Consider the following 21,239-nt stretch of genomic DNA (forward strand, 5'->3'; position numbering starts at 1 on the left):
CCCTCCTCTGGACCCGCTCCAACAGGTCCGTGACTTTCTTATGCTGAGGGCTCCAGAGCTGGACGCAGCACTCCAGGTGGGGTCTCACCAGAGCAGAGCAGAGGGGCAGAATCACCTCCCTCGACCTGCTGGCCACGCTTCTTTTGATGCAGCCCAGGATATGATTGGCCTTCTGGGCTGTGAGCGCACATTGCTGGCTCATGTCCAGCTTTTCATCCACCGAAGTAATTTAATGGAGATAAAGCTAGAGTAGCAGTCACTTTATTTTGGTGCTACAGTTCTGCCCTGTAAAATTCCATGCTGTTCTGTTGTCTATCCATTGTTTGAAAAGTACTAATTTATATGTCATCTTGTAGACTAATTGCACATAAAATTTGGGCAAACTTGGAACAGGAGGTTTTACAGGCCTCCCAGAGCAATTATGCTGCTTTTTTGGCTTGGCTGTATGCCTGCATATGTTACAACAAACTTGCACAGGCCAGCTGTAGGAAAATCCAGTAGATCAGGACCCTAAGCATCTCTGAGGCCTCAGATCCACAGTTAGCCTGTGGCAAGTATGCAGCATGCTTTTTCCCACAGAAACATAAAGAGTCAGGATCTTGATGAAAGGGCATCAAGACGGCCTACTGGGATTCTCAGTTGTCTCAGCAAATTGATTATTCCCATAGATTTTATAAGCTTTAATAAATGACTAAACAGGATCACAAAGCTTAGGCTCATTCTCACACTTTGTGATCAATCTGGAGATTGTAACAAGTATTCCCACAAACCTTTGAAAGGCATATGTGCTCTTGTTTTCAAAAAGAGTTGTCTACTTTTTGGGAGCCTTTCCTCCCTGATGTTGTAGCCCAGCGTGTTGCACCGATTCTTTCTACAGCTGAGGCACATTCCTTTGTTGAAAGTGTTGATGTCGTTGCACCAGTATGCTGTGCTTTGCTTATCGTTGTGAAGCAGAGAGTCGATGAACAAATGAACTGACCTCTCATGGGCACACTTCACAGTTTGAGTGATGCCTGAAAAAATGCAAACAACAAAATTTTGCATGCCCTTGTTCCTCTTTACCATTTCAACTGCAGAGGAGTACAGTAACCAACTATAAACATATGTTATTGTTTTCCCACCACCACCTTTACTACTAAAACATCATGATTTTGCCTCAGAAATCATACATTGTAGCAACTTTACTTTTAGGATAATCCAAAAATACTTTGGTTGAACCTACATGATAATAAAATTGAATAATTTGCTGCTTAAACTTCTCTAGCCTGACTGCTTAAGACTGTAAATATGAACCTTGATTTCATTGTCCTGGCTGTTTTGGTCAATATGAAATACAATATGAGGCTATATGCAGTCTTTCAGGTCATGCCACAATAAAGACAGCAGTCTCATTCTGAATGGTTGAACACTGTTATCTTTTGGATGCTTACATGGTAATATCATATTTTGTCCCTATCAGAGTGACAAACTCTCATGCTGAATTGAATTCTGCTTGCACCTACTACTGGGGGAAAAGGAGAAAAAAATGTATTAAATACATTAAAAAAATATTAAATACATAGATCTGCTTTTACAGGAAGTATCTTTTTCTTCCTTAAGTGTCATCAAATTATGAATGTTGTTTTCTTCTGTGTAATCAGGATACATCACGATGGACTGTTTTTATATGTCTTCACTGATAAGCTTTCTGGCTGATGCTTAGTTTCACATTTGTCATGAATTATCTGCTAACAAGTAAGGCTTACTTTTAGATAGTGTGATGATAGTTGAGAAATATTTTTACAATGCAGTATGCTGGGTGAACAGTACTCTGGTTTTTTTCAGTGAACAGTTCTGGTTGTCACTGTGCATCAGTACCTTATCTTTTCGCAGTATGTTGCATCAGTTTCTCTATATGTTTAGGTACATTGGAAATAAGCTTCTATATATAAAACCTAGCCTGGAACACTGGCAGTCAGGTCCTAGAGAGAGCATCATCTGCGCAGCTGAAGGATGGGGAGTTGGGAAAAGGTGAACTAAGGAGGTCAGTAGTACAGGCCTGTGTTTTATTTGATTTGAAATAATTGCACACTAGATGAATCTGGCTTAATTAGAATAAGTTTTCTCATTTCCTCTACCACTAAAACAAATACCTGTGAAATTATTCAGAAGTGCTTGACAGCAGGATGCTCATGGCCTCATTTTCAGAAGTGCTAGGCAGCCACATTCTTTAGTGGAGTCAGTAACAGCAACAGCAGTTTGAACTCAATACATGTAAAAATCAGATAACTGATTTCTAGAAAAGAAATTTCCTTGCATATAATGGGAGATAATACTCCCATTAGATACTGTTTAAGACCATAGAGATACGTAAAGTTTCCCAGAGATACTGTCAGTGCAGCTGCAATGCTGCTTCCCGTTTTGTGCCATTGGTTCTTACCAGTGATTCCATATTGTGCAATGTGGTTATACACATGCATGATGTGACAGCCAGGCTGAAAGGTGCCTCCATTGGGATAAAAGTCGAAATGAGCCACAGGCTGCTTGATGCCAACACTGAGACCCATGTGCTGTTTAGTGAATGTATGAATTGCGTCTACAAAGTTTGCATCATCTGGAGATAAACGGTCTGTTGGTGACATTCCTTCAAACAAGGGACCGGCAGGGTCAAGGCCTGCAATAAATGCAAATAATCCGGTTGTGATATAGTGCAGATTGGCTGTTCTTTTACTGTTATGAGAAAAGTCTGTGATAAATATTTAAAAACAGACAGCACTGGTACTTTACAAGGCCTTTCGCTGATAGAAACAATGCTAGGAAAACTTGTCCTGCAGAGGGTACGTGGTTACACCAAAAGGTAAAGTAAACACAGGTGCTGTAATAAACAGTAACTGCTACATGCACAAGGACACAGGCCCAGAGATAGATGTGTTTGTTGTAGACAAACCATGCTTGCTACTGCTTTGTCACTTGAGGGATATTTACTTAATTTTGTTCTTTCATACTCTAGAGGTCATGGATTTCAGAGGCCCTTTTGAAGACACCAGTCCCACAACAAGGTTGACTTTTAGCCCACATTTGGGACCTGAAACTTTACAAAGTTTCGCTTATTGCTTGAAAGAGCTGTATGTCTGCTAGATGTTTATAATAATTTTTTAACTTTAAAAGTCTTCAAGGCAAATTATTACGGTATTCAGAAAAATAATATTCCACGTAGGGAGTCTTGCTGATTTTTAGTTTGCTAGATATTTTTGTATGGTGCTCTTTTTGGTTGGGAATTGATTTATTGAAAAGGACTGCCTGCATAGTTTAAAGCTGCCTTCAGTTTTGAGGACAAGCTTCTAAACTTGAGATTCTTCAGTTGGTACTATGGACTAATGTAGTTGCATAGAGGTAACTGGACAAGACTAATAACAAGCTACAAGTAAGGATGTCACCCTGAAGGCATACATTTCCTTTTATTTTTAATAGCTTTTATCACTGAATTTTTAGAGCTTATTGTTACAAGTCTAAATAATTTCCTTAATGTAATTTTCTTTTTAAAATGAGTTGCTAACAATGAACAGTGTATTTGAATGGCTTTGGGTCAAGATAGCGACCAAAGATCGAAGGTTAGAGGCTAACATATAGTTTAAGGTGTTACTGGGAATGGACACAAGATAAATTCAAGCAACATGCAACTTGAATCTTTGGTTTATGATTTGTAGTCCCCACGCCTGTATATTCTGTATGTCATAATTTGGACTGAGGTAGAAAAGATCAAAGCTAGAAATACTGTGATACTTCATTTTGAAAAGTGTTTTCATTAAATTTTCTAAATCTAATTTCTAAACCAATGGGATGAAACTTCTAAACTGTGGCAAATACTGCTATTCAACAGCTAAATATTGATATGACATTGATATGTCAAATATCTATGTAACTTAAATCAGTTGACTGTTACATTTCTTAGTCTTTTACCTGTAATTCTTCCAATCTTGTTTGTACCACTGATATAACTTCCAGCAAATCCTGAAACATGAGCTCCTAGGCTGTACCCAATTAGATGAGCATTGCTTCTGGAAAATTGAATGGATTCCTGGAAGATAGTGGCAGCTTGATTTAGACACAGAAAATGTGAAAAGTAAACAGTGACATACTTACTACAAGCTAGGAATGCCATGAATTGCAACACAAGACATTTGTATGTTGATGAGGGAGGTCAAATGAGGTGCATGGATCATGCACTAAATTTCTTCACTGGCTGAATGTTGTTCCTTGCCTCCTTTTCATGCAGCAGGAAAATGCCACATTTGGGCACTGCTACTTATGTGCTATGCTCAGGAACACCAACAACACAGATAGTAGAATTTTTGTTGCTGTTTGTGGCAAGTGATGCAAATGTGCATTGCCTTTTGTCTGCAGCATTTGACTTTCCTATGACTATAAAATGGATGTCTGTCCTTTAACTTCAGTGTAAAGTCCTTTACAGAAAATGCCTTGCTTTTTTTGCCTGAGATACTAGCACAAGCCAAATTAGAAGCCAAAGTATCAAAACATTGATCAGATATGCTAAGTGATATGGCAATGATGTTTCTTGGACTGATTTGTACAAAACTGGGTATATCTGATCTGAAACAAACTTATTGAAGCAGAATTGGCCTCAGGCCCTTCTTTCTACCTAATCAATGCTATCTAGATCTTAAGCATTTCACCTGAGCTGTAAGGTTCAAAGTTTTTCTGACTTGTAAAGAAAAATGTGGCATATTTTTCTTGCAGGAAAGGCAAACCTCTGTTTTGATTTCATTGTGGATATTGCCTGTCCCAGTGGAGTGCCTTTGCAGTCTCGATACCTGTCTCTTGTGAAGATGAGGTGAAACTTGGCAACCTTCTTTTGAGAGAGGCAGCTCTTAGAAATCACAAGATCTGACCAATTTTCTTGGCAGGTGTTATTGAGATGGATGCTATTGAGATTGTTACTGATCATGCCCTATTAACTCTTGGACTAAGAGTGCTAAGATTTATTTTTATTATTTATTAAAATGTTACACAGCACTGCAGTTTTTGTTACATCCATTGAGGATATTTCAAATACTTGCCTGCCTGTAAGCAGACAGAAGCATAACAGAAAGATAGTTACGGGAGTTGGAATGAAGTTTTTTTAACTGTTAAACTCATGAGGGGTGCTTCTCACCGGAAGGAGGGTTTACTGCTTGAACATGCTCAATTGAATGTTGTGAAAATTTATGGTATATTTAAATCCTGGAGCATATCATGGTACAAGAGAAGCTACCTACAATGCTGGAGCAAGGAGTCATTTATTCAAGCCTTGATTTGTTTGCTGACACTGGAGAAATCACAGACTGTTTTTATTGTTGACAATGTGGTGTGTCCTCCTGGGAACTGAACAAAGTCCACCGTTTGATTTATTCAATAATTAAACAGCTTCTAAATATGACTTTAGGCTGCAGCAACTTAAACTACGTTTGACCAAGAGCTAAGGTTTCTTGTAATGTCACAACAAAAAATAGTGACTCTGGCTTTTCTGCCTTTTCTTTTGTGCCTGTTGTCCCTAACGGGACGTGGTATCTGACAACTTCTAGCCCTGCCATTCCTGTTGAAAGCAGCTTAGCCCTTCAACAGTATTTGCTACAAATCTTTCAGCTTTGCAGTGTATTTCCCTTCCACTTTAGGCCTCACCGTATTTAAATTAGTGTATTCAAAAATTCATTGTGAAGTACAGAAGTATAATTTCATTTCAAATTAGGTAGCTTAAATTAGTACTACAGATGGATGAAATAAGAGTTGCTTAGGGTGCATGGTTTGTATGAGTGATTCTCATTCTAGTGTTTGCTTTCTGCCTTTTCTTAAATAGTGCTGGAGCCAGAGATCCCTTGCAGACTTGTCTGCAGCCTTTTCAATCCAGCCATGGCCACTGCTCCCTATGTAGCAGGAGTTTTGATAAGTAGTCACTACATTAGCGTGGCTCTGTACTCACTACTGCCTCCATGTCATCTGCTTTGTAAGCCATGTCTGTCCTCTTAAAAGGTCTCCCTTTACATTCTGGATCTCTAAGCCATTATTTTAGAATAAACTTTTGGGAACTGAGGCAAAACTAATGCAAAAATTTCTGCATTAAAAGCAGAAATTAAGCACAGATAACATACACTTATTTTACTGAACTAACCACTTGCAAATCATAGAATCATTTAGGTTGGAAAAGACCTTTAAGATCATTGAGTCCAACTGTTAACCTAGCACTGCCAAGTCCACCACTAAACCATGTCCCTAAGCGCCACATCTACACGTCTTTTAAATACCTCCAGGGATGGTGACGCCACCACTTCCCTGGGCAGCCTGTTCCAATGCTTGACAACCCTTTTGGTGAAGAAATTTTTCCTAATATCCAATCTAAACCTCCCGTGGCGCAACTTGACGCCATTTCCTCTCGTATGATAATGTATGCCTGTTTTCAAAGTGTGGGACTCTCAGCTGTCTGCACACATGCTAATTGAAAAGCTGAAGTAGCATGAAATTATCTCACATCTAAAGATACATCAAAATATTTTAATAAACAAGACCACTTGCTTTTTTCTCTTGCATGATGAAAGTTTTATGAAGTCATATGGAAGTTTATGGAAGAAAAATTTGCAATATATTAAAGAAACGTAAGTGATTGAAATGAACAGCATTAACGAGCATAGTGTTTCAGAAAGGTGGTAGAAGCATAAGGACAGGTAAATAGGTCTTTTCCAGAGAAACATGTTGATCTGGAGGCTCTTACCTCCAGCCATTCCAGGAAGTCTGCTATCTCCTGTCCTATGTAGCGTGTATTCTGTACAGCAATGGGATAGTGCTGGTGAGCAAATGTAAGCCAGTCTGCAATGATCACATTAATTTGTTTATGCTGAGACTTCAGAGCTGCTGCCATTTTCCAAATCCAACCTTCTAATATCCCATCCACCTGTTTTATTCAAAAAAAGAAAAAAAAGAAAAAAAAAACATTCTTAAGGGAAAGCGGTGTCTGCCAAATATTTCTTGTGAAAAGCTCAAGAAAACAAAAAACATAATATAAACAAGGAGGGCTTAATGCTGATAACTAGATTTTAGGGGCTTCAGCATGCTTCAGTGCTGAGAATCTTTAGGTTTTGGTGGACAAAAAAATTAAGAATGAATATAAGAACTGTATAATAATTTATGTCTTGTAATAGGAACTCTTATAAGAGAAATGATGTCTCTAAATATTTTCACTCATCCTGAGATAATTGGTATTACTGATTAAAAAAAGACAGAAATGCCTAGAAAATTTCTGATTTCATTCGAAAGCAGCTGTCCTTGTAAATTTAGGCTGAAAGGGTTGGAGAGGGAGGGAAGCTGGAGGATTGCAGACCAGCGGGCATTTACATTCTACAGCTGTTCTATTTTGAGATTGCCTTTTTTTTTTGAGTCATTCTTTTTTTAAGGACCTGATCACAATTTCCTTACTAGCATCAAAGACTGCTTCTGATTTGATGGACCAGAATTAAATCTGATAAAGTAAATATTAATTGTTGCTCTAGTTGCATGTATTTCCTCAATTGATAGAACATCTTTCTCTTCTGTTTTAACAGAATTTGGGAGTCTCAGTTCTGGGTTTCCATACATATTCCTCTAAGAGCCCAACACAAATTAAGTTAATATGAATGATAAACTTCAATGGCAGCAGCTTCAGGTCCATGGTTTCTCTTTGAGGAGGGTATAGGTTTTGAACAAATTCTTATTTGGGAGGCTTGGCTAAAGTAATCCAGGGCAATATTTCATCCAAAGTAAGCTCTGCTGTTGTTTAAAAGAGTTATATGCATCAAGGGTGGTGTTTAAAGTTTCTCTGCATATTTGCAGATGTGCAGGAAAGATCCGTTTTGTCACCTTATGCTGATGACATTGGTTCTATGAGAATCAAGGATCTGTTAAAATGATATTATTTCTTATCCTGCCTTTTCTTTTGTTTCTTTTTCAACTGAAAAGCTGATCAAAAGTCACTCTTAGTACTGCTATGCTTTTGAGAGAGGTTTTCATGGTGGATTTTTTTTTTCACAGTTTAACTGGAAGGAGTTCAGTGATAATTCATTGACGTTGAAGGCTTCATTTTCAGCTGAAGGGGCTTATAGAGAAGTTCTCTTTAAAGGTGTATCTGTGAGAAAGGTGTGGGGAGATTGTGTGCACTTCTTTTTCAATAAGTCTGCAAATATCTGGCAGTGAACATATCAGAGAAATGAAACTGGTATTCAGTCCTTCAGAGGCATAGCACATTAATTCAGCTACTTGTTCGAACTCTGCTGGCTTTAAACCAGGGCTGAATCTAATCCTTGGCATGGAACTCTCATATGAAAAATTGCTTGTAGACTGTTCCTTCAGAATCTCAGTGGGGAATATCCACTTTGTATTATTTCTAGCCATGATTGCTACCAGGGAAATCCACCATCTTTCCAATCACAACCTTTCTTCTGAAGTTACTTTTGGCACTAGCATAATGAGAAGGAAAGTATATCAAATCAGGTGTAGTTTGAATCAAAAATAAAATGTGAGTTCATACCGACCAGCCATGGACTATCATCACCAGAGGAAGAGAGGCATTGAAACTGCATTTGTCAAGAGTCTCCAACTGATTAAAAAAAATCTGACAGCCTTCTTCAGTTGTATCTGTATAGAGTCGAAATTTGGTTTCTAAGTTTTGCTGATCTTTCTTTGTTCTAGTGTGCTGACTCTGTGATCCCAGTGCCTCTGAAATGAAATTCATAACAACAGTCATAATAGGATGGAATCTAAAACCTGAAGAAGTTACTAGTGAAACACAGTTTATTAGACAAAGTAAATGAGTAAGATTGAAACTCTAGCTATGTATAATTGCTGCCTACTCCAGGTGGGCCAAAGCTGTACATTTTGGGTCAAAAAAGCGATCTCTCTCAAACTTTGAGATGGTCTAGATGTCCCTCTGAGTCCATTTTTGAACAATAACAATTAAACAGGAAATATTGATCTTACTGCTACGGGCCCTTATAGAATGTGTATTTATTTTAAAAACACAGTACAGGTGCTGTGACTTTGCCTGTGCATGCACTAACACTGTAAGCACATTCATAGGCTCTTAACTCTGCAGGGCATATTTTACTAATGTGTATTTGCTAGTAATTGCTGAGCAAGCATCATTACACTAAAATAACCATTTTATTCAGGGTTATAACTCTGCTTAGAGAGTTAGGTGACTGTTTAAAACTATTAGACCACACCATAAATGATTCTTTTTCTCTAAAAAGGCAAGATGAATTGTTCTTGTTCTAGTTGTAATATTTTTGGTGGTTTCATTTTTAGATAAAATAGCTTGGTACATATAGGACAGCGTTTTCAGAAATGTCTATTAAGTACCTGGGATGGTATCTGTATTTAAGAAAGTGGGGGCAGGGTGAACTGTGATCTTATCAACATTATGAGCTTAGAAGGAAAAATGTGGATATAGAGAAATTACTAAAAAATTGAGTAAAATAAAGCAGACGCTTACAAAAAGCACATTGTGACATGCAAGCCTGGTGTTTCTTTCTAATAAGACTTCAGACTGTTTATTTTATTTATCTGAAAATAATCCATATAATAAATTATTACTTAAGCTAGAAAAACTGAGGATTAGTAGAAGAAAAGTTAGGGTGTGATGAACTAGACAAATGAGAGGTTACAGTTCTTTGTGTTGGAAAGGAAACTTTTAGAGTGGAGAGAGTTTACTAATGGAGTTCCTTGGGGACTGGTTTTTTGGCTAATCTTGTTTTAATATTTTTATTAAAGAAGCAAGCAGGAAAGGTATAAGACTCTCAAAATTTGGGAGGCATTTGCTAATATTGAGGAGACCAAAATGTTAACTGCTAAGAGCTAGATGACCTTGAAAATACACCAACAGAAACAGGTAGAAATCTCATACTATGAAGTGCAAGGTCATACAGCTGATAGGAATTTCTCTATAAATGGGGCTCATAAATTGGAAGTGACACAAAGGTAAAAAGACTTGACTGTAGTAATCAATAACAAAACTGACTGAGTCACCGCTGTGATTTGGCTGTGAGAAAGGAAAATATAATTCCAAGATGCATCAAGGAAGATGTTTTCGGTAGGAAGAGAGAATGTTAGTGCCAATAAGTTAAGGCACTTATGAACCACATACAGAACAGTGTGCATAGCTCTTGTTACCAAGTTCAGGTGATACCAATTCGAGCTGCAACAGCTGCTCAGCAGCACCACTAAAATGGCCAGGGAGGAGGCTTTTGTTTTAATTAGGCCTAACAAATCATGAAATATTCTCAGAGGTGAAAATGAAGTGTTTTATTCACTGAGAACGAAGTTAAAATGATCTGCGTTGGAACAGAACTCGCAGTAGTTAAATTTTAGTTTTTATATTTTTCTTGCATAAAAGTTCCTTAATATAACATTAATATTAGAAATATTGTATTGTATTTTACCTTCTAAGTCAGCACATTTAATTTCTTTTGTACATCACAACCCTTATGTCTGTAGATGTATTCAGAAAACATCTAAAATCATAGCATATTCATTTCTGTATTATATCTGCAAATGTATCCTGAGGTTCTATGACATTGTTGTCTTGACAAGATTTTGATAATTTACAAGGTACTTCTGATACATTTACAGATGAGCCTTTATTCTGCAAGTGTGCGTATTCAGTGATGGGAATCTCCCATATTTATATATTTACATAATAGTAACATCTTATAATGCACAGTACAAAGAGCCCTAATGTGGAAGCATGCTGGTTTTAGATCAGACTGTATTTTTGCCACATGTCAGTCTTGTTACAAACTTTATTCAAGGTTTTATTTTAGTATAATGATAAGACACAAGACAAACAGCATATTTAATTTGGCTAAGTGTATGGAAATTCTGGCAAGAAAACTCCCAAACTGAACTTCTTATAATGCACAGTACAAAGAGCCCTAATGTGGAAGCATGCTGGTTTTAGATCAGACTGTATTTTTGCCACATGTCAGTCTTGTTACAAACTTTATTCAAGGTTTTATTTTAGTATAATGATAAGACACAAGACAAACAGCATATTTAATTTGGCTAAGTGTATGGAAATTCTGGCAAGAAAACTCCCAAACTGAACTGCACTGGATGTGCACTGTTTTCTATTTGTCGCTAATTATTGTACATTCCAAATAACTCCAGGCAATGGTATGTTTCATAGCTAGGAAACATTATTGTAGAAAGTTGTTCAGCCTTTTACAAGAGCTGGAATTTAAAAAGCTTCAAAGTTAGTGAAGGTTTGGTTGCCAAAATTCTTAGCTTCAGCATCTCACATTTTTCTTTAATGGCAGGTTTTATTATGATAGCTAGCTAGGACTAAGTCTGATCATTTCTCTGTTACCATGTCTACTTAAGAGCGTTTCTGTTGGATTTTTTTTCTGGGAGAAGACTCACTTTCTGAAGAAAGTAATATTAGGAGAAAGTGAATCTAGATAAAGAACTGAAAATTGGAAAGAGTTTTAATGATGTTGATATTCTTAACCTCCGGTTTATTCAGGCTTTGGTGAGTAGTCTCTACACAAAGGTAAGCATTGTGTTTTATTTTTAGCACAAAAAGAAAAGCAAAACCCAAAAAAGTAACTTGTGACTGTTCCATGGTACACATCCTTTCTTTGTTTTATGCCTTGTTTTCATTTTCTTTTCGCTCTCTCGGTGTTTGTGCAATGCAAAGGCCCTTTGTTACTCTCCATATTGTTTGTACATACTACAGAAAGCAAGTGTAATAAATAGCTGTTTTCTTTATACATCAACTGTGACAGTGCTTGTGGTGCTTTAATGGGTGAGCTTTTGGCTTGCCAGTAAGTCTGAGAGAGGGAATTAAAAATACAGTTTGAACTTCTTCATGGCTGGCAAAAGTTAAAAGTTCCAATAGAATATGTTGTGTTATTAGGCAAAGAACTGCTTCAATCCGTTAATCCATGTAATGACTTGGAGAAGGAAATAGAGTCTGAAGAGCTTGGCGTCTACAACAGACTCTTGCTAAAAATGTCATACCAGTGACTCAGTGGCATAATCGAAGGGAACTGCAAAGTTTCATAGGTCAGTTTACAAAAACAACAGAATAAAACTGCTAAAAATTTTCCCATGCTAGTTGCAGCTAAGAATGCCAAGATCTTTCTGAAACTCCAAAGAGTTTGTCTTTGGAAAATTAGCCTTACCTGGGTGAGTGACTTGCTGACTTAATTTCCTTTTTCTCTGAAGATCCTACTCTAACATGAATTCTTTCAGGAAAGGCAATGCAACATGGCCACACTGATCCATATGCTATCGTAAATTACCTTCACGCAGAGCAGCATGGTAATCACAAGCAAGAAATGTTGTTGTGACTTCTTGATACCCTGGAGGAGATTCAGCCCTTTACCTTTCCTTACTGTGTGTTAATGATGTTTCTATGAGGTGCAGTAAAGACTGTAACTGAAGGCTGAGTTTGTAAACATCACTTAACTGTAATATAGCAAAGTTTCTTGTAAAATGTTTTGGGGTTAGTTTTGACAGACAAGCCAAAACACTTTTAGATTTGACCTGAGTTAATTGTGTTTTCTTACTAAAAAGTAAAACCAAAAGAGTGATTCCCAGTTGAACAAAATGAAACTTTTTTTTTTTTAAATCCCAATTAAAAAAAAAAAGGGAGACACACCTACATACCTGGTAGTAGGTCTAGTAGCCATCTGAATGCAATGCACGTTGGGATGTGCAAGATAAGAGTTCAGTTATTTTTTCTCACAAAAGTGAGCATTTAATTATTATTCACATTATTAGTGTTTATTGCTTTAGGTGATGCCTGTCCTGCTTCTAATAATGCGAGCTCCAAACTAAGATGAAAGCATACGAAGAATAATGAGAAAGCTAGTAAATATGAAGAAATAATTTTTTCCGTATAAAGAGGTCTTGCAAATAGTAATAATAATGATAATTCCATATGGACCAAACTTAGATTATTTGAACTAAATCTTCTATTTACCTGTAGAAGCAGGTTAATCCAGGAGACTGACTTGGATTGAATCACCCCAAAAGATGAGAAGGCATATGGTTTTCTTAACTATGGCATTTTTGGGGTCTCTTCTGAAATTTACAGATGTGATAGTAATGCTTTAAGACTTGTAAATGAAAACTTGACTGGAAACTAGACAAAGGTCTGGACACTGGCCAGGGTTTGAAACCATGAAATATCACATGCTTTTTTTTGGCAAGGTCCGGAATCTAAATATATTTCTTTCTATATCATGTCTGATTGGGCATAAAAATACAACTACAAAATATCTGCTTCACACCACAAAATTTGCTTAAAGGTGTGTCAGGAATGAGGACAAAGTATGGTAAGACTATATAATGTTAAGAGCAAAATTTTAACATTTGCTAAGTCATACATTTCAAATTCATCTTATGATACAGCATAAAAACTTTGATTAAAATTGGCATTCCCAATTAATGAAAGTAGCTTTTCTGGCTAAGAAAAATAGTTTAGCATCCTTCTTCCTGTCATGGAACTCTACAGGAAGAGTTTCTCAATAAGGTCTCACTGAAGAGGGTTGAAGAGGATGTTTCAATGGCAGTCACCTAATCCATAGGCAATTGAAAAATTAATTAAGTAAACCTGAACAGAAGCTGAACTTTGGGCTGCTGGTATGTTAAGTATACTTAAAAATCATACATGTAAGCATGCATACACACCCCACTACCTAGACACAACATTTTTTTTTTCTGATTGCCTTCTGACTGTTACTGCAGCCTCCCTTCGTGTTCTTGAGTGGATTTGTCTGAGCCTTAATAAATCTCCTGTATCTTTTGGATGACTTTTACTGCTTTTCACACATGGAAATGTTTCCAAAAGAGTGCTTATGTATTGTGATGTTAATGTAGTGTGACCAGTATCCAACGCATTTAAGAAACAAGCGACACAGCTATCGTGGTCCCCAGAATTAGAGAATTCTGTTGTGAAATTGAGTGAAGGCAGTGACATATTAATGATTTTTGTTTGGGCCATGGAAAGTTGAATATATAAGAGATCCCCTCATTTCCAATAGCCAGATGTTTTTTTATCACTTAAGAGCTAATGACATGGAAGCGTTCAGGTCTCTCAATTTGACAAATGCTTCCCTTAGAGCTATTCTTGCTAGAAGTGTAGTTGTCGGTGTTCCTGTTGGGTATAGAAAATCCTCTTCACTAATCCCTTTTACTTTGTTTAGCAGTGCCTGTCATAACCTCCAGACTGCATGCTTTCTAGGGAAAGCCATTTGTTGCAACTGACACAAAATGACACGAAGAAGTAGTAGTCTATTAGAACACACGTGGTAAAGGACTCCTAAATTTGAAAATCCTGCAAAATTTAAGCAATAGTGTGTAAAATGTAAATAAATGGCATGTTTCAGTTGCTCTATGTTTACCTAAGCATTTTATATCTCTTTAGGCAAAGTTTCTTGTACAATAGCTGACACAAAATCAGGACTGGACTTCTGCTATTTAAAAATGTATCCAATCCAATAGATTGGAAACATTAGGCTAGCATTTGTTTGCTTTTATATTACTGATTTACAGCAGTATCTTGAAGCAGGGTGTGGTCCATCCTCTATTTTGTTGAGATTAGTAGTTAAGGCTTTTGTATATAAGCTGATTTTTATTGTTTCTGTCAGCTCAAGGCTTTTGGATGCCATTGACTAACCATTGAAAGTTCCATATCGTGTAGTTCCTAGGTGAGAACTCTATAACATGGAGTGTTTTTTTGGGAGATCTAGGTCCTTTTGATTGCTCCAGAGTCCCAGGCAAGATAAGGCAGTCAAAAGTAAGGTTGGTTGGTTTCTTTGTATATTGTCATTGTGCTTAAATTTTTTTATATCCTCATGCAGTTCCTTTGTATTTTCACTCTCCTTAGCTTGCTCACCTTGCCAAATGAAAAGCAGGTATCATTCACAAAAGAATGAATGAAAAAATAGCAAGTAAGCAAGAAAAATCTATAGCAATTGGATTAAAAATGATGAGGTCTGTTTAGAAGGAGACTTTTTGGAAAAAGCTTCCCTTTTTGTTCAAGTTTAAATGAATGATGAGTAGGTGATATTTTTCTCAGCATCAGATGCTCTGTCTGAAAAGTATCATAGTTTTCTGAGCTGTCATTTCTTGTTTCTCCTGTCTTATGTGCATGCACGCATACCAAAGATAAGTCAACAAACTCACCATGAGTGTAGTTTGTACCCAAACAGCCCTAAAGGGAGAGGAGAGGCTGTTAACTAACCATTGTTAACCCTCTGTTAACATACTTTTAACCATCTGTTGAAAAATCCATGAAGAGGAGAGCACATAAAACCACGCCATTCATATTGACTCTCTTTCCTGTGTTTCATGGCTTTCAAATCATCCAGATAATGCTACTAGCAGGTGGCATTAGTGACTCTTGGAACTGGAAGAAAGATGTGTTTAGAAAGAGGCTAATAGAAGAATTCATTGGAACTGGTACCCTGTTTTCATTAGTGAGACAATGATACTGTCAGTGTAAGGTGTGTATATGAGTGCCTGTTCAAAAACTAGCTCCTTAGTTATCAGGGATGATTCTGTGATTCTTTACCATTAAAGTGCAGAGGATACTTTTTTCCTTTGAAAATCAGACCCATCCAATGTCTAGCAAAAGTCAAATTTCTAATTCTTTACTAAAACAAGAGTAACATCGGGAAATCTTTTTTTTTTTTTTTTTTTGTTTAAATACAGCTGATCTTTCCTAGGCTCATTATTATCAGACACTGCTATCATGCTTTGAAGCACTGTGGAAGACACAGTGGTCTGAGATAATCCATAAAAACTCATCCCACAGTTTAACAATGGGAAGGTTGTTCTGTTTGACTCTCCCTGGACCTCCCAGGTTCTGTGTTCTCTATTTACCTGGGCTATTTGCGGAAGGGGTGAGGAACCTGGAAATTTGTTTACAGATGTGATTAGCAACTACAATGTTAGAACTGTCAGCAGAGATCTATATCCCTATCATTTTCTGGTTACTTCTATTCAGAATTAATTTCTGGGTGCAGGGAATTGGAGAAGGCAGAGAATGTAATGTCTTGTTCGGTAATAGCAGAACTATGATTTTTAAAAAGTTATTGACATGTTAGTAAGGAGTTTAGACCTAGATGATGTTTCTCCCTCTCTTTTTTAAAATTAGAATGCTTTCCAAAGGAAAAGTAGTTTGAAAAAATACTCAGCATTGAATTCATGGCATATACAAGAACTGTAAAATATATTCAGAGTATTCTGTACAGATCATTGTTTAGTACAATTTGTTTGCTTGGTGGTCTAAGACATAAAGGAGGGCAACCTACTCTCAGAAGTTGCTTATATCAAAATAATTGATAAGAGACCGTTGTCAGTTCATTTTAAATTTTCTACTTATGTACCTCCTGCTGCTGTTTGCTTGAAATTGCCTCTCTTGAAAGCATTTGGGCAGGTGGTAGAGACAGATACAGTTTCAGTTCCTCAGAGTGCCTTAAATGGGAGTATTTGGGGATCTGGAGAATAAAATGAGAATATCAAAACAAGTGTCTTGCTAAAAAACCTTGGAAAAGGTGATAAAACAGATTAAATAAGATCATGTTTTGGTTTCTGCTTGCTGTTGTGTGTCTCAACTATTCAGAGATGTATCTCTTAAGTCACCCATGAATCAAATAATGCATTTATATTTAATAGTTTCAATAGAGGGAGAAGTAAATGTAGTGTAACCTGTCCTTTAAGAGACAAAAACTAGTAGGTTATCCTCTTGCTTTCCTCTAAATTATTTGTTTATTATTTACATGTATTAGAATATGTATTTTTATTCCTCTTCTTGCTAAATTTGTGTTTGTCATTGGTTTTGAACACTGGGTTGCCTCAAAATTCTCCAGAGAATCACCTCTTCTTGATTCTTGTGCCTTACTCTTTTAATCTTTCTCTTCCCTTCTTTACTATGTGAAACTTCAAAACTTGTTTTTCACATGTCCTTTATTTAGAGTCAAGTATTGAAGTGATGGTTGGAACAGAAGGCAAAGAAATAACACCCACCCTCCAAATTGTTAACTTCCTTTTGTCTTTTTATATCAGGTGAAAACTTCATGGAAGAATGCTGATTCTGAAAAGCTTGATACATCTCTTATTGTCTGATTAAGTTAGGTGAATAACCTTTTCCTCTTTTCTATCCTTCATTATGACATAATTTAAAAATATTAGTTAGTTCTCCATTAAAAATGTGAGTTTAAGTACAATAGTCAATAAGCTTGTGAGACTGTTGTTGCAAAGAACAGGGAAACCAGTGCACAAAGAAACCAGCAGTGCCTCTTTGTTCAGAACTCAGCTGCTGGGTTCTGGGCTGATGCCCTGTGCAGAACAATACCTCCAAATCTCTCTCTTCTCTCTTGAAAAGGGTGCAGAAGGAGGCATCAACGACACAACTATTGAAGAGCTTGCATTATTTATGGGGTAACAAATATGCTGTCCTCTTAGTTTCCTCATCTAGAGTAAAATACTTCTAAATATGAACGTTTAAGTGCTACTTGTGCAATGCATAATTGCTAAATTGAAATTAGTACCCCAATGGTTTAATCTGACCTAATCTGAATTTTATGAACAAAAATACTGGAAAATCATTATAGTATGTCTTTCCAGGAACGCTTTGGACTATCACATAATCTAGATCTCAAATTGTTACTATAAATTAATGTTAACAAATAATCATCTCTCCTCCATCTGTTACCTAACCAAAACTTTAATAGTTTCAAATAAGATTTAAGAGCAGGTAAATGTTGGAAAAAATACTTTTGCCCTTCATGAAAATGCTTCCTTTCAAACATATGCATGAATAAATTTTTTTGGCCAGGGTTTCTACCAAGGTATTCAGATGCCTGATTTGGAGCTTACATTTCCTTTTTCTTGATATTAAAAGCAAAAAGAAGAAATAGTCACAAACTGCCTGGATGAAATATATTTGTTCGTACGATGTTATCAGATAGAGGAAGGGGCAAATGAGTAATGAGAAATGTGAAGCGAAGTAGGTTAGGACTCTTCAGCCAGGAGACAAGACAACTAAGAGTGATATGGATAGAGGTCTATAAAATCATGAATGGCATGGAGAAAATAGAACAGGGATCACTTCTATGTCTCTCCCCGTACAAGATGTAAGGATTATTTTGATGATAAAATATTTTGATAGCAAAAGATGATGAAATGGTTCTCCCTGAGATGTGTAGTTAATGTGTGGAATTCCTCGCTGGGTATGATGTGGGTATTAAGCATTGATATAAGGTTAGTTGGAAACTGGAAGTGCCTATGTAAGAGAGATCCAATGAGGATTACTAAACACATAGACACCACCCCTTACTCAGGAGATCCGTGAACTGAAAATGGTTGATGACTGGGAGAGTACATGGGGGAAGTGCTATATGTGTATGTAAACTTCCCCTGCTGAGTATGCATCTGCTTTTGGTCACTACTGCAGGTGGTTGAACTAGATGGACCTTGGGCTTCATCCACTACAGCGACTCTTATGTTTGATGTAGAGCTACCTGGCATGACTTTTGACTTAGATTTTGGCTGTTTTTTGAAACAGAGACAACCTGTGAAAAATAACAGGTTTTGGAGAATGTTTCAGTTGAAAACTTTTTTCATTCCCTCTCTACATCCAAGTTATCAGTGTTAATATTTGCTATTGTTCAAAGTTATTAATTTTCTGGAAATATTTGTTAATTTTTAGTAATTAAAAAAATAATGTTGAAATCAGAATTGATAAACAGCATATTTAGGCTAATTTATGTTAAAATGTTTGGAGCTTTGATTTGCAGTTTTGTTGCTGTTGAAGTTTTGGCTTTTTATCTAGTTTGGGCTGGAAAATGTTCTTGGGATATGAAAATATTTTCCTGTTCAGCTCTAGTAAAAAGTCAAGTCAGCTCTTACCCTGGAAGAGGCGGACAAGAGTTAAACAGGAAATACAGATCAAAGGATTCAAAACTACACGTGCTTGCTTATAACATTGTGATTCAGAGCATTGTTTTCTTCAGTTTTGTTTCTAAGGGACCAGGAGAAAACCTCTATTACTTATGTGCATATCTCTTGGAACCATTTCACATATACTCACACTATCATGACAGGTGTAAATTTTGATTAAAAAAAAAAGACAGTCTTGCAAAAGATAAGACATTTTTGGAGTTGTATTTTAGGATAGCTGTGCTGGAAGTGCAAGTTCATTTTCTTCCTATGGCCTTACTTTTTTTGCTGTGTGATGCTGCAGTGAAATCACTTGTCTGGTGCCAAGTTGCTATGTCAGAAATTCAGCATAACTTCTGGATCACAGCATGCTGTAGGACGAGGAGAAATGAAATATACGCAGCAAGAATGTGTTCGAAGCTCAGAAAAAAAATAACAGGGAACTTACAAGAATGAGAAGATAGAAACATTAGAATCTTTAGAATATTAGCACAGGAAGGCGTTACTGAGTGAAACTCACTCGCTGGGCCACGGGACAATCCTCCCGGCCAGACTGCTGCATAACAGCTATGTTCCCTGGAAGGCAGAGCCGAGCTGGTAGGTGGTGGGTGGAGGCACAGTATTCATATGCACAGCCAGCCTTGTCTGCACAGGGAATTTAGTGAATTGTAGGTTTACTTATGAATTTTTGGTACGGGCTATTCTCACAAACTGCCCTTGTGAATATTTATGCTTGGCACCATTCTGATACTCGGAAAAAGACAAAACGCCTGTCTCAGTTTGCAGAAAGGCAGTGGGAAATGAAGAGGTCAGTGGTGCATGGAAGATGATTGAGTGTTGCAGTGAAAAGGAGAAAAAAAAAAAAGGGGAATTTGGATGAGTTTTAGCCTTAGGGCTGTAGTAACAATTACGAAGAGATGAAACAGCTCTCCAGCACCAGGCAGCCCATTGGTTAAGTGAGGGAATATGCCTAGCTTGAGTATAACTAAATCCCAGTCTACCAAAGTGGCCTTTGTTCAATTCAAGGAATAGGACTAAGCATCCAAAGGTCTCAGTGTAAGAGTGGTGACTTGGCATCTGATCCCTTAAAATTTTCATATTTCTAAGAAATCTGTATTTTAGAGGAAATACTGGGAAAATTTTTAAGGATATGTTCTTGGGAGCTATATTTTGCTTTAATCACCCTCTCCTCCCTTTCTTCTTGTTTCCTTTTCTCTTGCCTCTCAGATATGGTCCTGTTTTTTTCCATTGTGTCCTTTGATTTTTTTTTTTTTTTATAAAGTTGTTTGTTTTTTACTGGTTTTGTCTGAAAGCCTTAGTTAAGCCAAAATAGCTGAGGGGAAATCCTGTTTTTGCAGCACATAGGAACTGTTTGCTTTGACAATCACTAGGTGTGTTCATCTAAGCAAGAGTTTGATGGTTTCACTGATATGGTACCAAAAGGCTTCGATCATTTTAAGTGTATCCTGAGTTTCTCCAAACTCATCTTTTACAGTGGATGCCTGTCGTTATTTCTTCTAAAACCTCTGCAGCGCACACTGTTTACAAAAGTTACCTCCATGCAATTATGTCCAGAAATGAGACTTCTTATCAAACACTGAATTAAATTCTTTTTCAAATTAGACTCTTTAAGAGGAAGAAAAATTTACTGTGGACATATTTTAAAGTATATTTTGCATACTGAACCAGTGTTAGAGTTTTTACTATTGCTGTCATAGAATTTTTGTTACGATTTTCCTTGTATAGGTGAACTGAGTCTAGATTATAACACTTGCTATTGCTGGAGCCGTAGTTTGCAAAAATTCCTGGAGTACTTTTGTCTAGTACTCTAGTACCACTCTATCTTTTAGTAAAAGTGGTCACGTAATGGTGTCCTACAAAGATTTGTTACCATAAGTTTGGGGTGAGCCATTATCAAAATTGGTAAAGCTGTTGCTGAGCTTTGCAGGCCTTTCCAGGAGTCCTGTGAAAATTATTGTACAAGATATTATTTTGTGGAATACTTAATACTATATGCATTGTACAATGCGAAAAGTCATTAAAAAGATTAACAGCGTATAAAACTTTTATTAGGAGTTTTATCCCTTTACCCGTAAGGCCAGACACCCTGGCACACTGTGATTCCAATCATAGAGACAAAATGTATAAAATGATCAAAAATGTATTTTAAAAGTCATGATGCTAAGGTCCAGTAAGTTAGATGGCTAGGCAGCTGATTTGTGTCCCATTCAAAGCCTTAAATCTCAATTTCAAGCGAGAGAAAGCTGCCTCTTGGCAGCACTGCAAGG

The 21,239-nt window shown here is 36.9% G+C and overlaps 1 protein-coding gene across 1 annotated transcript in view; it reads right to left on the reverse strand.

Moving 5' to 3' along the window:
• LIPC (lipase C, hepatic type) overlaps window positions 1–8,746 on the reverse strand; it is a 16,699-nt gene extending 7,953 nt beyond the window's left edge. The window contains exons 1-5 of the mRNA XM_009280446.1: window positions 8,531–8,746; window positions 6,743–6,922; window positions 3,940–4,057; window positions 2,420–2,653; window positions 771–1,013 (exon numbers count right to left, since the gene is read on the reverse strand). Coding sequence (XP_009278721.1) covers window positions 771–1,013; window positions 2,420–2,653; window positions 3,940–4,057; window positions 6,743–6,922; window positions 8,531–8,746 — 991 coding nt within the window. The remainder of the gene's footprint in view (window positions 1–770; window positions 1,014–2,419; window positions 2,654–3,939; window positions 4,058–6,742; window positions 6,923–8,530) is intronic.
• Between the last annotated feature and the right edge of the window lie 12,493 nt (window positions 8,747–21,239).

The sequence above is a fragment of the Aptenodytes forsteri genome, unplaced genomic scaffold, assembly GCF_000699145.1.
Source record: "Aptenodytes forsteri isolate BGI_AS27 unplaced genomic scaffold, ASM69914v1 Scaffold83, whole genome shotgun sequence".
Lineage (NCBI taxonomy): Eukaryota > Metazoa > Chordata > Aves > Sphenisciformes > Spheniscidae > Aptenodytes > Aptenodytes forsteri.